At 37.1% G+C, this 18,661-nt stretch overlaps 1 protein-coding gene across 11 annotated transcripts in view; it reads left to right on the top strand.

Annotated features, from left to right (window-relative positions):
* ROBO1 (roundabout guidance receptor 1) overlaps positions 1–18,661 on the top strand; it is a 1,015,952-nt gene that overhangs the window by 980,219 nt on the left and 17,072 nt on the right. For all 11 annotated transcript variants that reach the window (XM_032489632.1, XM_032489650.1, XM_032489636.1 and 8 more), the window contains 4 exons: positions 1,356–1,463; positions 4,114–4,258; positions 7,214–7,462; positions 16,192–16,598. In XM_032489632.1, coding sequence (XP_032345523.1) covers positions 1,356–1,463; positions 4,114–4,258; positions 7,214–7,462; positions 16,192–16,598 — 909 coding nt within the window. The remainder of the gene's footprint in view (positions 1–1,355; positions 1,464–4,113; positions 4,259–7,213; positions 7,463–16,191; positions 16,599–18,661) is intronic.

Below are 18,661 nucleotides of genomic sequence, written 5' to 3'. Positions count from 1 at the left end.
ACCTACTACAGTTGGAGATTACAAAAAAGATAGCTTAAGACAAACATTCATTTAAGTTAGTGTTACATGTTTTCATTTAATAATACAATCATCTTGCTTTTTTTTTCCCCAGTTTACGAAATCACTTGATTGGTACAACAACCCAATTCAATAAACATTTATTTTTAACCATTTTTTATTGAAGTATAGTTGATGTACACTATTATATAAGTTACAGGTAAACAATGTGGTGATTCACAATTTTTAAAGGTTATTCTCCATTTATGATTATTATAAAACATTGGCTCTGTTCTCTGTATTGTGCAGCATATCCTTGTAGCTTATCTTACACCTAATAGTTTGCACCTCTTACCCCTCTGCCCCTGTCTTGTCCCTCCCACTCCCTCTTCCCACTGGTAACCAGGAGTTTGTTCTCCATATCTGTGAGTCTGCCTCTTTTTTGTTATATTCACTAGTTTGTTGTATTTTTTAGATTTGACATAAAAGTGATGTCATACAGTATTTGTCTTTCTCTGTCGGACTTATTTCACTTAGCGGAATAGGCGAGTTTTTGACAAAGGCTGACAACGATGAACAGGAGACTGTGTGTGATCATGGAGTTTACAGTGTTATTCAACCTATTGTCATATTATTCTTGCATAGTATATGGCTTTATTGTGGACTTTGGAAAGATCTGACAGTCCTCTGTACAAATATTTCAGAGCTCTGATTTATTGTTTATACTGCTTGTAAACAGACTTGAAATGTCAAACTATAATAAAGACACTGGAATGCAACTAAACTGACAGATTATTACTCAGTACATTCCAGTGCTAAGTTTGTCATTTGGATTTTCACATCTGCCGAAGTAAGTAGAAGCCTTTTTGAGAGATTGAGATACTTCGTTTTCTTACCATGTATATATTTTTCACTAGATGCAATCTTGCTGGCAAGTTTTCATTTTATTTTTTACTTTTTTTTTAAATTTTTTCTGATTCACAAATATGAGATTTTCCTGATTTCTTATTATTAAAATTATTTTGTTACTATACTTTTAAAGATAAGAAGTCAAGCAAGTCTGATTTTTGCTTTAGCTGATTAATAAGTATTTTAAAGAGAAGAAGTAGTCCCTCATAGGATTTATTCACACTTATGTTTAGTGTGATTTATGTAAAGAAGGTGCAATCGCGTGCATTTTATACAGCTTAAAGGAGACATGTTTAAGGGTCTTTATTTTTTCCCGACTTTTCCTCTTGAACACTTTCATACATTTTATCAGGTGATCAACACAGTAGCTTAAAAGCCTAATCGTTGGTAAATGATTGAAGCACCAAAGAGAAAATAAGTGTTTAATTTTTTTTATCTGAAATGTCTAGATTATCGAGCAAATGACACAGTTCCTCCAACTATCCCGTACAACCAGTCATATGACCAGAATACAGGAGGATCCTACAATAGCTCCGACCGAGGCAGCAGTACATCCGGTGAGTAAGGGGAACCGAGGAGAAAGCCAACCTCCCCTTTAAAAAGATGGTGTTTCCAAGATTAAAAATTGAATGCTGATGATCTGATGTGTGTAAGTGACATGTGTAATCACTTTATGCGATTTGAATCTTCCAGGCATGGAGCTCGTCTCTGCCATTTGAGGGACTGTCCACTCACGAAACCATTTTATGTTCTATTTGGTAACAGATTGAGGCTCCTTATTTTCCTCCTTGTTAAGGAGCTTTAGCAAAGCCAGAAGCATGCCCTAGTCTTCAAAGCCAGTTAAGACTTTTCCCCTCCTCAGCAAAAACATAACTAAAAATATTGGGCATATAGTTAATCTGCTAAATACGTTACCATTTGAAGGAAGGCTGTGAAAGCATATAAAATTTGAGTACGCTTGGACAGACTCAGAAACCTAAGAGAGAATATCATGAGGTTTAGGTACAACTGGAACCTACCTCAGCTTAAAATCTCTCTACTATCCCTTACTCAGTTCTTGTTCTAAAACCTTGTAAAGCAGCCTCCCAACTCCAGTCTGTAAGTGCCTCGAAAGCCACGTTGAGGCCTCTTCCCTGTGGTCTTCATGCTGTTGCAGCTGTTTGCCAGCTGTTTTCCTGATAGGGGCTGCAGATGGGCGCCTGGTGGTACTTAAGTCCTGTTTTTCTAATTAAAGGCGGTTCATTATTAGAACTAACATGTGGCAAGTCACACCACAATGAGAACGAAACCAATTGATCTTGACTCTAGTTTGTTTCTCCAGGGGAGGGTAGAAACATTACTTCCCGGCAGCTGGATTTAAGTTGCTGCTAGGTACTTTTAGCCAAGGGTCTACTACCCCATCTCTGTAATGAATGTGGTATTTGCATTTTACCATCTTCCCTTGACTAAAGCATGCCGATTTGTCATTTTCTAAACTGTGTTTTGTCATTGGTTGAAATTGTTCCTATTTGAATTAACGGAGCTTAGAAATAGCTCTACTCTTATTCTACTACATGTTTGATTTCTTTTTAAACAATCAAATCTTATCAAATAACCTTTATGTTTTTCCTTTTTAAAAATAAATAATTAAGAGAAACATGAATTAAGAGAAAAATTTCAAGGTTGTTTTAGGTAAACTATATAAAATATTTTCATATTTGACATCTCATGCCATTTCTTCTTTGAATTCTTAGCCACTTAGAAAGAAGTCTTAATGGAAAAACATGATTCTAGGTTATTAATATTCAGTGACTTTCTCCATCCCTCGGCTTAGATCCATAGATTCCGATGCTCTGCTGCAATTTGTTATTTGGTATTCTGTGAATATATGGTAAAGAGATACAAAGATGTGGAATCTGGTGGTAATTAGAGGAGAGAACAAAGCAATTAAGTGGCAGTCTAGAAGAGATTTGTGATGTTCGGCCTTTCGGGATGGATGGAGTTACTATGGTAGATGTGTGCCAGGGAAGTCAGGGGGAAGGCGCTGCGCGTAGTCAGCTCCCTGTACAGGCATAACCGTTCCAATATATGGCAACTGAGTGGAGGAGGAGAGAAAGGAGACCCACAAGCAGAGGCCTGACAATCAGAATTTATTAATAACAGCCTATCCCTCAGCCCACACTTGGTGCAGTAACATACCAGTGCAGGAACATCTGGCTTAACAAACACTGCCATCTGAAAATTCCCAAGTGACTTTAAAAAAAGAAGGCTTATTGAATATACTAAGACCTGTTTCATGCACCGTGTAACTTGGAGCTGTTTCAGAAAGGTTTAAAAAAAAAAAAAAGACCAATATAATTCACTGAATTTAAGGGATCATATGAGAAAAATAATTATAGACTCACTGTCTTTAATTTATATAAGAAACTAAAATGTATCATATTGGAGGAGGAGGATAAAGACCATTTTATCCCAAAATATCTTTTGACTTAAAATTATTTTAAGATGAGTACACCAAAATGTGCAGCTACCTATGTTTAAAGAATATGCCAAATCTAATATCAGAACATTGGGGAACTTGAATAATTGAACTATTTTAAACTTCTAAGAATGTTCAAGCAACATTATTTCACTCGAAGCCGTAATTTTACAGAAACAGTAGCTAAAAACACTTCTGTTCCTTTTAAAAAATCTTTTCTGCTCCTTTTGTTGTTAGATATATTAGTTCTTCCAGCAGTTATTTTCATCTGCACCTGCCATTCTGATGAAAAGTAATTTCACTGTGCCTAAAACATTTCAGTGGACAAGTACAAATTATATATATTCAGTGATTTAATGCAACAGTGGAAATGTAATAGATCGTATCTGTATCATACTGTATTTTAGGTTCCAGCAATTAAATAATAGAAAGGCACTTCAGAAAATATGTCTACAGCTCACTTGTTTTAGATGATAATCCATAATGCAATTAATTGCTGTAAGAAGGTCACTATTAATGATATGACTTGTAAAATTCATTTATGATTTTATTGCTTTTTCACTGTTTATTTTGCTGTTAAACTTGGCAGTATTTTGTGTCATATTGTACAAAGTTCTGCGTAAAATTAATGGACAAAAGTGTGTTTATATATGAATTATGAGATCATCTTTACAGAAAAAATTAACCTGTGGATAATAGAAAACATTTAAAAGCCAGAGATAAAGACTTGCCTTCTATTTCTTTTCAAGGGAGTCAAGGGCATAAGAAAGGGGCACGGACACCCAAGGTACCAAAACAAGGTGGCATGAACTGGGCAGACCTGCTTCCGCCTCCCCCAGCGCATCCTCCTCCTCACAGCAACAGTGAGGAGTACAGTCTCTCTGTAGATGAAGGGTAAGCGGACTTCCAGAACGGACGTAAGCGCAATACTATGATTCCATAAACCCGTATTAAGTTATTGTTAAACTGCATCACCAAGGGGAGCCACCTGATTCCTAAGGTCCACAAATATTTGTCTCTGAATAAAACAATACTGACAGGTCAGCAGGACTTAAAAACCTTCCTCAATGTTGCCCCCCAAAAAGGAATTTGTGCCTTGGAAGCTTCTTTTGGAACTAAGAATTGTGAATCATGAATACACAGACACACACACACACACACACACACACTCACATATACACATACACACAGTTTACATATTTATACTTACAAATAGCTTACATTATATGCATTTAATTTACATATGTGATCATGGATAGGTAAGAATATATATGAGATCACATATAGGTCATAATACATATATGATTTTGTTATTTTCAAATACTGGAACTTCTGTTTCACATCTCTGAATTTTCATAAAATAATTATGTGGATTTATACAAACAGCTCCAGTATCCTAAAAACTGTTTGTGCTGAGATATTATCACATTTTGCCAAAAACTGTAGAAATTTAGACTTTATTGAATTGTCTCTCACAAAGATTTCATAAGTATAAAGAACCCACATGACAGCAATTAGAGAGTGAGTGTGCTTCCTCCTCACTCCAGATTCTGGAGAACTGGACACGGCACCTCCCAACAAAACAAAATAGAGGCTTCACTAGTGTGAAAGGAGGAGAACTCATTTGACATGGAGAATTAGCACACAAAATACAGAATCTACTTGAACATACAGTCTTTTTAATGACTATTGTAGAAATAAAGACATTGTATTTCATTCTCCACAAAAACAAAAACAAAACAAAACAAAAAACAGTTTTACAGTTACAACTATACCAGGAAACAAAGTCCCTGAACTTTTATTTTCCAATCACTGAACTAGCAAATACTGAGCCATCGCCCCTAGGACAGAGGCAGGGTTAGGTTCCTGCAAGCCTCTGGTTACATTTTTGTCAGCTGATCCATACATAACCTTGTTTTATGTATGTTTTTGTTTAAAGACACCTTATTTAATATGTATTGTTGATTCATTCACACCGAACTCACAGCCAGCAGCACTGGGAGTCATTCCTGAACAAAGCTTATCTAATACACATATTTTCTCCATTAAGTCACATCACAGCCTTTTTGCCCTTAGGAACACTAGACAGCCCTAAAGCACCACACTTGGGGGTCATTTTAAACAGCGGACTCACCAGCGTAAAACAAAAGGGAGAATGAGAGAGAGAACGCATGGCACTATATAGACCATGCAAAGGATGCTCTTTTACAGTCTGAGAGCTGAAACAAGCAAGGCCGAGTGTCGTCTTGTTTGACCGCAGCCAGGAATGGGTGCATCAGGTGACTCACATTTTTGGCTTCTCTGCATGTGTCTATGAATGGCCAAAAAAGTGCTACAGGTATTCACTTTGGGTCACAATTTTATTTTTTTTTTTAGCATGTAAGTGAATTTGCAAATATGGAATGTGCAAGTAATCAGGATTGACTGTATTTTTAAATATTCATTTTCTAGGCTATATTAATAACACTTATTGCTATTTTAGTCCACCAAGAAAAGGAATAAAATAAAATAAGTGGATATATTTTAACAAAACCAATAAGGGATGCAACTGTGCCCCAAAGGGAAAAACCGATTCTAACTGGGAAGAATGAAGGTTTCCTCATCTGATGCTTTTGTTCTTGATCTTGACAAATGAGAAAGTTCTCAACCAAGAGGAGGGGTTTTATGGACATTGAGACCACAGAGAGATGTGGGCTCCTAGAGAACTAACATGGATCACATGGGAGGGAGGGAGAGGAAGCTGAGAAGGCAGGTGAGAGCCAGATTATACAGATAATTGAATGCCTTGTTTAGGTACCTGTATTTTATTCTCTGGGCAATTCAAGAGACTTTTATTACTTTAAAGCAAGGGAATAATGAGAGACTGATGCATATTATAGTAAAGTAATTTTAGAAGCAATATGAGGATGGAGAAAAAGGAATAGATTCTAGAGATATTTTAGAAATAGAATAGAAATGAACTGGGGAAGAATTTGAAGTAGGAGAGAGAGAGGAATGTCAAGATGCCTACAAGACACATAGGAAACACAGGGGAAAGTGTCAAAGAGGAGGAAGATGTTGGGATTAGTACAGTGAAAGAAGATACAAAGGAATCACCTTATAGGTGAGCATCAGCTTTCCTGAGGTCTGGTAAACAGGGCAAGTAGTGGAGAGTGAACAAGAGAGGGGGTGACGTGAACACAATTTATATAATGCATTAAGTTACTGCCATTATGATTAATAACCATATGCCCTGAGGGAGGAGAAAAGGGAAAGGAATGAATATTCCCCAAATCCTTTTAGAGCTTCCACACAGCTCTAGCAGAGGAGTAAAGGGAGCATTTTATTGTTTATTGATCATTTTATTTATTGCATTTTTCATTCACCATCCTAAATGCAAGCCAACAATATACTTCATTTTGTGCTCAACACGAAGAAATAGTGATATTATAATTTCAGAGGAAAAGTGGGTTGTGTTGGACTAATAGTTGATCTTCAATATATCTCCCTCTGAAAGGATTTTGAAGAGTAATTTTTCTCAGAGTTTCACATATCATCTTTGGATCTTTGAGTCATCCTTTAGAGATCACATTGAATTGGAGAGATAGACTGTATCAGTCACACTTGGGGAGTACTAAATTAAACTATGTTAAATAGATTTATTTATTGCATGATTTCTCAGAGCCTATAACATGCCAATTTAAGTATAATCTCTCAGAGGAAAAAAAATGTTATATATAGCAATTCACAAACTTTTGTGACAGTGAACTATTTTTTTAATGATATCTTCTTAACGTGGCTAGAACACTGCATGAATAGTTTCTTTGAGTAACTTGAAGTAAATCTAAGTGTCCTTTTAATTTGTTTTAGCTATGACCAAGAAATGCCATGTCCTGTGCCACCAGCAAGGATGTATCTGCAACAAGGTGAACTAGAAGAGGAGGAAGAGGAACGAGGCCCCACTCCCCCTGTGCGGGGAGCAGCGTCTTCTCCAGCTGCCGTGTCTTACAGCCATCAGTCCACTGCCACTCTGACCCCCTCTCCCCAGGAAGAGCTCCAGCCTATGTTACAGGATTGCCCAGAGGAGATCGGCCACATGCAGCACCAGCCTGACAGGAGGTACAATTGGCACTGGCCTTTTTTACTGACAAATCAGATAATTTCCACTCCTAAGTGGCATTTATAGAATGCTATTACATGGAGCAATTTTCTGGTCACATGAGGCTTTTTTCCAGTATCATCACACGGTAAGCCCTGGTAATTATCATATCAAGTAATATTGTTGATCAGAACATTAGATTAATTGATCCCAGTGAACTTGCCAACCATAAAATAATGTGCCTTAATACTCACCCACTTATGATAATTGCATTCAGAAACACACAGAGATCATTTAGTAAATATATGGGTTTCAAATCTTGTAAGATTTTATTGATGACGATTGGTTTTGCATTTTAGTTTTCCTTCTGTGGTTATATCACTTCTTTGGTCTGTGGAAAACAGATTTTTTATCCTGTCTTTTAAAATTAAGTCTGCGAAATGATTTGTGCTTTCACAGCTATGATGTTACAGAAGAATGAATTCGGTATATTCATTTTGTGTTGACCTCAGGTGCCTTTGTTTTGGTTGAGATGTTAGGTTGCAGTCCTTTTGTCCAAGCTACTAAATAGCGTGTGTTTGTGTGTTTGTGTGTGAATATGTGTTTGTGTCTTAGACTTTTTTAACCTATATATTCAGCATTGCCAACCAGCCAGTACTCTTTTGTTATGCACACATCGTTCACTTGTCACTTCTACAACATAAAAGCTATTACTGCATCGTGTTAGCACTTCTTTCTTTGTTGATGATTTTGTTTGTAACTATTTTATTGCCCTTGACACATTTTATATATATATGTTATATATATATAACTTTCTGTATTCCTAATATCATTTGAAACTGAGAATATTATTAGCCTCAGAAGATCTCCCTTCAATATTCTTGAATGAATAACAAATTCCAGTTTATGCTGCTTGAATTCTGTAGATTGAAATAGAATTTTCAATGTTTATTAACTATTCTCTAAATTTAACTTATACTATCTAAAATGAAGGAAGCAGTTAAATTTTCTTCTGTGTGGCAACGAGGAAGTTGGATTGCCAGATGTTTAAATTTAATATTATTAACCCGTGGAACTCCATGAAGACAGAACAAATAAGGCATCTCTTTTCCCTATTAGGGTCACAATCATCCCTGTCCCTCTTATTTGGAGAAAATGAGACAGTAATAGAGGCTTTTCGCTCTGAAATACGTCAGCATTCTTTCTTTCATTCTTTTAAATTACCTATTTCCTCGCCATCCTCCTCTGTGTTGCAAGTGATACCCAGTATCTTCTTCCTGGCGAGCTCTTATTTTGAGTTCCTTATGTCATCCTCTTCACCTCCCTTGAAAACAATCAAAAATCAGCTTATCTATCTTGACTTTTCATCCTCATTCTCTTCATTCGATCCTTTCTCTTCCACGTTAAGCCTCCTGCTTTTCCAGCTTTCCCTGGTCTCCTCCTCTGTTTATCTTGCTCTTTTTCTCTCCTGCTCCTTAGGAGTGTTGGACCACTTCTGCCTTCCTGATTCTTTTCACACCTCAGCCCACTGCATTCCGGCTTATACCATTTTGCTTCCATCAGGAAAGTAACCCCCTAATGGTCAATCTCTGTCTTCTCCGTCTTTATCATGCTGAAGCTTTCTGCAGTGATGACAGTTTTCTGATTTCTCGGGAGAATTAAATGAGATCATGCATAGAAAGTATCTAAAGCAGGGTAAGTATTCAACAAATAATAGCTTCCGACGTCATGTCCTCGCCCTTAATGCTACCACCCTTACACGTGGTCCAGCTATTACTGATACTGTGATGGCTTTCGGATTGATTTGGCCACCCCACCCCTTTTCTGGAGCACCACTGTGATATTTTCCCTTGGATATCTCAGACTACACGTGTCCAAAATCAAATTCGCTTTTGCACTTGACCTTTCAGGCTTGCTCCTTTTCCTCCTTTGTTGGCTGTTGGCTATCTTGTTTAGAATTACTGTTATTTATTTGACCAACATATTAAAAATAAAGCAGGCAAAAATTGCAAAAAATATTTTTGTGATTTTCAGAATCAGCTGTATTATCTTATTGTTTAATTTCTTCTGTTACCTTCCTACTATTCTCCAAACTCAATTATTCACCAAGTCCTTTCATTTCTAACTCCAACATATCTCTTGATTTTGTTCGTCTGTTTCCACTCCTAGAGCCCCTAGGGAGGACCCTCAGTCCCTATCCCTTGAAATACTGCCATATCCTTGAACTGATCACTACTTTTGTTCTCTCTCCCCTCTTCTGTGCACTCTCCACATGATCTTTCTTTACACACAAGTCTGGTAATGTTACTCCTCATTCAGAGTCAGGTCTTACTTTTTAGTCCAGTATTCAAAGTCTTCTACAATCCTTTTTCCTTTTCTTACCTCTTCCTTCCCCACCCCACCCCCACACACCCACTTTTCTAATTAGTCTGTTTGAAATTCCCTGAATGTATCTTAAACTCACCAACATCCAGTTGGCAGTGCCACTTTCTGGTCCACAGAGGGCTGCTCAGAGTAACAGGAGGGACAGGCCCCTCTTGCCTCTCAGGGCTGTCACCAGAATCCTTAGTGTCCTCACTCAGCACACGCTGTTCCTTTGATTGCCTGGCAAGCACTTCTCATCTTTCCAAGCCCTGTTCAAGTGCACCACCTGTGCAAGTTTCCTCCTGTTGCCTGGCAAAATCAACAAATCTTTCTCCTTAATCCTCACAATGGTCTGCTCACAGGTCTGCTACCACACAAATCAGGTTTTCTTGTTGCATTAGCCTTGGCTATTTGTATCTCTGTTTCCCTATTTAAATTAAAAGCTCTTTGAGCACATAGCTCATATCTTATTTATGTCATTGAGTTTCACAAAGCTTTCTTCAGTAAGTATCTGATGAATGGGATCTGATCTTGGAGGAGAATTTGGAGTTGACTTACCCTCTGCTGTTTTAGGGGGGTGCAATCAAAGTGAACACTTATAATTGGGAAACACATTGGATATCCACACTTAAAATCCTCCTTGACTACATTCAGCCTTTTTTTTAAAGGTATGATTTTCAGTCTATAAAGGTATTAAGAATTGTATTTCCAGAATTGTTGCTGAAAATAACATTGGGCACTCATGAGAAGTAGATGAAAACCCATTAAACAAACAACTATTACTCCTCCTTTATGCTGAGGGTATATTCTACATGTGTACCATAGATATTTTTGAAAATACAGATAGACAAAATGAAAATACAAAAGTGCCAATGATATGTGTAGTCAGAAATTGTCACTGTTAAGACCTCAACAAAGATCTTTTCTATCCTTCATCTCTACATGTACTCACATTGCTTTGAATTTGTGATATGCCAATATTATTTTATAAGCTATAGTTTTCACTGAACAGGGAATTTTTCCATGCCAAGAACTTTTTATTTAGATAGTCACGTTAAACAGATGTATACTGTAATTTATTTTAACAGTTACCTAATATTAGGCATTTAAGTATGCATCTACCTTTTTGATGCTATACATAATCCTGTAATTCTCATGTCTACTTAAGTCTTTGAGTCAAGCCTCTTCTCAGACGCTTAACCTATTCAGATGCCTGCCCCATCAGTGATTTCTGTTTCTCATCATCCTGCCACTCCCCTAATGATGCACTCATTAAAGATAGCTGTTTCTCTACAGATTTCATTCTAGAGCATCAGACCCTTGTCTTCAAGTACCTGTTCCTGCAGATTTTTACTGCTTGAATATGACTCAGCACAATACACATGTCTTCATATATAAAGGCACTTTCCAACTTCTGACAGCCATTTTCTCTTGCCTGTGTTATGGTAATGGCCCATAAGTGGTCTTGTTGCCTTTAGCCTTGCCCCTTCTTCAATCTAATCTTCTCGCTGCAGACTGTGCAGAGTCATTTTCCTAAAATTCAACACTGAACAAGTCTCTCCACTGCTTAAAATCTCTCAATGGCTTCTCATTTTCCTTAGAATAAAGGCAAGATTCCTGAATGCAGCAATCAAGGCCCTTTGTGGTCTGACCCCTGCATGCCTTCCCGTCCTTACCCTTTGGCACTCCCCATCTTACTGTTTGTGTTGCCATCACTCTGAGTTTCTTCCAATTCCTGGAATGACCACTGCTCTCATCCACCTTGAGGTCTTTCCACTTGCCATTTCATCTTCCTGGGACACCATTATGCCCTCTCTTTTTTGGAGCTAACACTTAGGTATCCTTTAGATCCAAGAGTAAATGGCAGATATTCTCTGTAGAATCTTTCCTTCCCGTCTCAGCTCTGAGATAGGAGCCAGTTCTGTGTGTTCCCAGAGCGCCCTGGATATTTTCTGTTATGGAGCTTTGTGACTACTGCATTATCACTGCATATTCAGTTAATTGTCTCCTTCACTGGACTATACATCCCTTTAGGCAAGAAACATAGCTATTTTATTTAGCTGAATTGCTAACATAGTGCCTGAGTTCTTGTTTCTATTGCTACCTAACAGACTATGCTAAAACTTCATCACCTAAAACCATTTTATTTTACTCACACAAGTCAGGAATCCTGAAAGGATTCACCTGGGTGATGCATCCTCCAATCCACATGGCTTCTTCTGGTCTTTGGGGCCGTGAGATCTACTTCCAAGTTAGTTTCTTCACTCATATGTCTGGTTTCTCAGTGCTCCACATCCTCTCTCTGTCTCCATATGGAGTCTCCTCCTCCAGGGTCTCTCCACTGTATCCCAGTCCTCTCAGAACATGAGGATCTCAGGGGAGTAGCACGTCTTACATGGCAGCAGCCTTCCAAGAAGTCAGAAGAAGGAAGTTGCCAGGCCAGCTAGGAGCTACAGTCACAACTGGCACATTTTACAGTCAGAAGAGTCACAGGGTCCACCAGGTTCAGGAATGTAGAGCTAAACTCCCTCTCTTGATGGGGGGATGGTAAGTTCTCATCCCAGAAGCGCATTTGGGATGGAAGATACTATTATGAGCATCCTTGCAAACTACAGTTTCCCATGTCCTGATACATAGTTAGCTTATTAAGTATGTGTGCCCTAAAACTTCCCTTCCATGTCTTTAAGTATAAACCATAAACCATTCCCTAAGTTCTTGTTGCTCGTGATTCCTTTAGACTCAGAACCTAGAGTTGACACATAGTAAAAGTTTAAAGAATGAATACTGTTTTACTTTTATGTTTATTGATTTAGGGCATATATAAACAGTATGATATGTATTAAGAAGAAATTACTGACCTAAAGCCATTATAACATTGCAATTTTAATTAAATAAGTTGTCCATACTTGCATTATTATGGATGCTGCAATTTGGGCATTCTGGTGAGCTTCTGGGATATTCCAGTTCTGTCCAAAACTAGGTAAATGAGATGACCAACATAATAGGAATCTTTCTTCTCTCTTTTTTCAGGCAGTAGCTACGAAAGCAAATTAAATATATTTACCTATGTTGTTTTCAACAGTGTCTGGTACCAGTGAGTTTACTGTAGTTGATATTTAGTAAAAAAAATCTCTTGAGAAGTAAAGTTCATGTATGGAATTGGAAATTTACTGCTATCTTATTAGCAGAGTTGAACTGAATATGATATAGTTGGAAGGAAAAGAAAGAAGGCACAGCAAAATTAAATATCTTGTCTATTTACAAACTGGGTAATGGTTCATTATACAAAGTATCAAAGCTACACCAGTTTTAGGAAAAAAAATCTCAAAGGTATGCATTTTCCCCCTTTCATCTTTTGCCTGGTAAATGATATGTAGTGAACTATATAAACACCAGCTCTCATAAATTAATGGCATTGTTCCCGTCTTCTGTGGAACATGTTTATGAAGGCATCATTTTTGCAGGAGCCTAGAGTGTTGTGATTCGCAGTCATATACTTGTACATTATTTCAGAAGACATTGAAACCCCTCAGGGGGAAAAATTGAGGGGGTTGAGGTTCATTTGTGGCAAGTCCCACTTGAGTGCAGCATCTTGAAATAGCTTTTTGTTTTCAAATAGAATATATTACATATTTCAAACTGTACATGTTTATCACATGTATCCCTGGGCTTGCCTTATTTACAGATGGTTTGAATAAATTTTTCTGTCTTTCCCCATCACTTGCACAGGGCGATGGTAGTTAAAAGCCAGCCCTCATTTAAGATGTTTTTGCTCCATAGAATGTGAATTATCTGAATACAACAATGCCGGCATCCTTTCATTGTGAAGTTGGCTGTTCTGCATCCATTTATTGATGGTCCAAATAGTCTCTTTTGTCCTAAAAAGTCTTACATGTCTTTAAAAAAGAAGTTGCTTGTGGTATTTTGAATGTGCATGCTGACAAAGACTGTAAATTGACTTTTAAGGATGGTATTTTATTGCAATCCAAATTAAACAAAGGTTTCCCTCCTATGTGTATAACACAGTCCACATTGAACAATTATCCATTTTAATCCCTTAAATAACTTCAGCTTTGGCACATTCTTCATATTTATCCTAGTGCCACACACAGATGTGTTAGAAACCACCCAAGAAATGAAAAATAACACATTATACTGAAGAACTCTGTGTGTGTATGTATGCATATTATATATATGTACATATATATATATATGTATGTATTCATGTATATATGTGTGTAATAATACCATTCCTAGAGGAAAAGCCATGACCTTGGAAATAGAATGTGGGATTAAATTCTAAATTTGATACATACTAGTTGTGGGAACTTTGGCAAGGTCCTTAATTCCTCTGAATTTCAATATCCTCATATGTTAAAATGATAATAAAATAAGTACCTTGGAAATTGTGGTGAGAATTAAATGACTTAACATTGTAAAATACTTAGCTACAAAGTAAATGCTCAATAGATTAGATAATTGTAGTATTTTTTAATAGTCATTCATTTGTAATACTTTCCATTTGTGTTAATAAAACATGTTTATTGAAGTGTCTCAATTCATTGGGATAAAAAGCACAAAACTTTTTTCCTTGAACAAGTGTCTTACCACCCTAAAAACAGTGCTATAATGAATGTCTATTTCCCTCGCTATGGTAGGTCCCTAAGTTAAATAATGACCAGATCTTATCTGGTTTTGTTTGTATGCTTTCTTTTAATTTAAGACCCAGTTCTGTTAATTTGAAAACTATAATCATGCATTTCAAGATTTTTTTGCAAATTGCATGTGTCTGTGGCCATGGTGTCATAGAGTAAGGGGGTGTGTTCTATTTTTAACTTCCTTCCTCCCTCTCTCCAGTGCATTCTCCTAAGTGCCAAGGCGAGGAAGAGGGAACATAAAAAGGGCAAAGTAAATGAGGATCTTCTCCTTGGCAGCCCTAGTGATTATTCTATCTTGTCTTCTATCATGAGAATGGTGAGGGATGGAGACTGTCACCAACTTACTCCACTGACTAAGAACTCCATCCTGGAAGCATTTATAGGCATTTGTAATCCTTGACCAATTTAGCCACATCATCAGGTGAACCACCAGTCTGTGGCATTCATGGCATATCTCTCCTAATCTCCCAGCCATAGAAGTCACCAGATGACTCTAGATCCTAATCTCGCCTACCCTCCACCACTAGTGCCTATGTTGACAGGCTTGTGTGTGATCTATCCTCTTTACCTCTCAGGAGCACAGAATTTGATGAGGTGTTGTCATGACCCCTCCAAATGATATTCCCCTTATATTATCTTTTTGACCTTGTATAGAGAGCACTGAGACCGTTGAGCAAGTCACTAAGTGGTCCTCCAACTCGAAATCACTGTATCTGTTCCCTTTTTTCAGGCACTTTCCTAATTTAGGAGTTAATCTCAGCATCCCCCTCCCTTGGGAATAGCTTCTTTCCACAAACCTTGCTTTCCACTAATGTCCAAACACTCTCTGCCTTCTCAGTCATCTTATATGCACTGTGCATGACGGTGTTGGAGGTTAGGAGAAGGGCTGCTTTTAACTGATGTTCTCCAGATCTGTGGAAAGATGGTTGAAACCAGTTACTGGTAACTCTGTGAACTTAAATTATAGGATACTGCCTTATTTTGTCCTCAGCTTTGACCTTTAATTTCCAGAGCATCAAGAAAAATACCTTTAAGCATTTTGTTAAACAGATAGGTGGAATAATGGTAAAAGTGATAGCCTTGAAAATAGCTAATAACCTTTGTGAGTGAGTAATTTGGAGAAAAGTTGCTCTTAGCTCTTAGCTTTTTTTAATGGAAGAAAATCTAAAGGAAATTGAGTCATATGCTCAATGTATAATTTTTTAATCCCATAAACTACTTTCTATGATCAAAATGAACGAGTCCATTTGCTTGCAGTGGTAGGAGTGGCAAGGAAGGGAAAGGGAAAAGAATGTTTATACATTTATGGAGCAACCTGTTTCAGTACTGATGTCTGCTGTCTTTGGTAATAATAAGCTATCAGGAATGTTCCATATGCTTTAAGACATAGGTGTCAGTGTCAAATTATGTGTTACTAACCCCTTTTTAACTGAATATAATCCAAAAGATAAAGCATAAGGAGACTTATGGATAGGTGAGTACAGTTCTGTTAAACTTGAATCCCATGGTAGCCCAGCTTGCTTAAAAGTACCTCTGGTTTTAAGGTGAATTTCTTACAACTCAAAAATAAAATAAGACTTAGACATGTTCTGATTTCCTGTTGTTTTTCCTGAACAGATTAGCCCCATGGAAGCCAAGTTGGTGTAGCTGTGAATTTCTTGGTTAACTTACTTTTCTGTGTCTTAAATACTAAGCTAAGCCATAGCTGTTTTTTCATCTTCCCGCAGGCGGCAGCCGGTGAGCCCGCCCCCACCTCCACGGCCGATTTCCCCACCACACACTTACGGCTACATTTCGGGACCCCTTGTCTCAGATATGGATACGGATGCGCCGGAAGAGGAAGAAGACGAAGCCGACATGGAAGTGGCCAAGATGCAGACCAGAAGGCTTTTGTTACGCGGGCTTGAACAGACCCCTGCCTCCAGTGTTGGGGACCTGGAGAGCTCTGTCACTGGGTCCATGATCAATGGCTGGGGCTCCGCCTCAGAGGAGGACAACATCTCCAGCGGACGCTCCAGTGTCAGTTCTTCTGACGGCTCCTTTTTCACCGATGCTGACTTTGCCCAGGCGGTCGCAGCGGCAGCAGAGTATGCGGGTCTGAAAGTGGCACGACGCCAAATGCAGGACGCTGCTGGTAAGTCGTACACTTTTCACCAGGCGAGAGAAGAGAACTCAGTATGCGTAGGTCAGTTGCTGATTATCTCCTATAATCTTATGTCCTATATGAAATGCAACTCATTACTCTCTCTTTCATGGCTGCCTAAGGAAACCAAGGTCCAAGAATACGATGTAGCTTGCTTATTCTCTTTTTCTTAACAAGGCTTTTTAGAATCTTTTATTTTTATTTACTTATTTATTTTTAATGAATTCTATATAACGTGAATGAAGCTACCTGAAAAGTCTTCATTTTTAAGATAGTCATAGCAAATATATGCACAATTTCTTTAGGAACGTGTGTAGTCAATGAAATTTGTGTTACAGGTTTTTTCCCTTAAACTATTAAAAGTCACCAAAGTAAAAGTCATTGAGGTAGTTCTCACATCCCATTTAGTTAGAAATTGTCTAGGAGAAATAGATATACATCCAAGGGGCACACTCAACCATTGGAAACTGGGCTGTTTCTCCTTAACCCCTATTCTCTTCATGCCCCCTCCATTAGAATACTAATATAATTGGACAGATATAAAGATGTTTGTAATACACACACATTTTCAACCATAAATATGTTCCACACTTAAAGTAAACATTGCTAATCTAATAATTTGGAGAGCAGATTAATCCAGATGTTAATTTTTTTTCTATTTTCCCTTTTCATTACCAGTAACCTTTTTTAATTACTATATATCCATTCTTATGTTTTAACACATATTTACTTATCTCCTACTCCCTACTCTGTTTAGAAAAATAGTATGAAGAAGAAAAAATTTAAATTTAAATTATATATTTATCACATGATTTTCATTTCTGTAGAATGGAACATACACATATATACATTCATATACATGTTAGGTGTGTATGTATTTCTGGTAACCAAGAAAATACAAATAGAATAAAATAATGTGATCAACAAGAAAGAGCAAATCTCTGAGACAGAAAAGACTCACAACAAATCAGTAATTGCTATTGTTATTGTTTTTTAGTTTAATAACAAACATATTGGTAGTTTTCCAAGTTCTTTTCACATATTGGATTGGTCATTATTACTTAAAAATGTAGACTATATTCAGAGAAATTTTAACTCACATTGTAAAGTTTTTTTATATATATTATTTATCAAGAATGTGTTGTAGGAAAAAATGTCTATTATCTCTTAACCTATTATTATAGAATGTATATTTATTTCAGCCAGGGCTATATTTTATGATATTCAACTTTCTTTTTTTTCCCCTAGTGGCTACTGAATATAATAAAATAAGTATGCAAATCTCTTTCCTAATAAATAAATAACATCTAATGACTTTATATATAGCTTTTGTTTCTCCTTATTTTTTAATCTTCTGTAAAAAAATAAGTGAAATTAAGCATCTCAAACTACTGCTTTCAGATTGCATTAAGGGTGTGTTTCAGTTCATTAAATCAACGAGACAGAGAAATAATGTTGAAAATTCATCTGTAAACGACCTTCTGCCTCAGGGCCTATGAGCAGTAGATGGCCTTACACAATAGAACGAGTAATGGGTTCAGTCTCAGCTCTAATTCTCTCTTTTCATGGATATGTAACTTTAATTGTAATAGTCTCCATCATAGCTAAAGAGAGTTTGGTTTAATATTTTATTGTATTGTAGTTTCGTGGTTCTTCTGGTTTTCATTTGGCTTATAATTATAATGCACTAAACATGCATTGGACTCTGCCTATTAAAATGTTCTTTTCAGGAAAAGGTGCTGCTTATCATATGAAGTTAATATGAATGAATAATCCAACCACATTGCTTCTCACTTGGATGCATTAATGTCTGTTATTTAATATGCTTCTGTTAGCATATTTAAATGTGTTGACTTTATATGTGGCTTTTCCTGTTTGTAGCTAAAACATACGTTGTCTAGTTCTCTCTGAAGTTTCTTGTATGACGGAAAGTTCTGGATTTGTATGTCTGGAATTTCAAGAAACCGAAATGACAAAGGTCAAGTAGAGGGCCAGTAATTTAATCCATAATGGCAACGGACATCTCCATTGCCATTTTGGATTAAATATTTTGT

This window comes from Camelus ferus, chromosome 1, assembly GCF_009834535.1.
Source record: "Camelus ferus isolate YT-003-E chromosome 1, BCGSAC_Cfer_1.0, whole genome shotgun sequence".
Taxonomy (NCBI): Eukaryota; Metazoa; Chordata; class Mammalia; order Artiodactyla; family Camelidae; genus Camelus; species Camelus ferus.
This window is presented reverse-complemented; position numbering and strand designations above follow the sequence as displayed.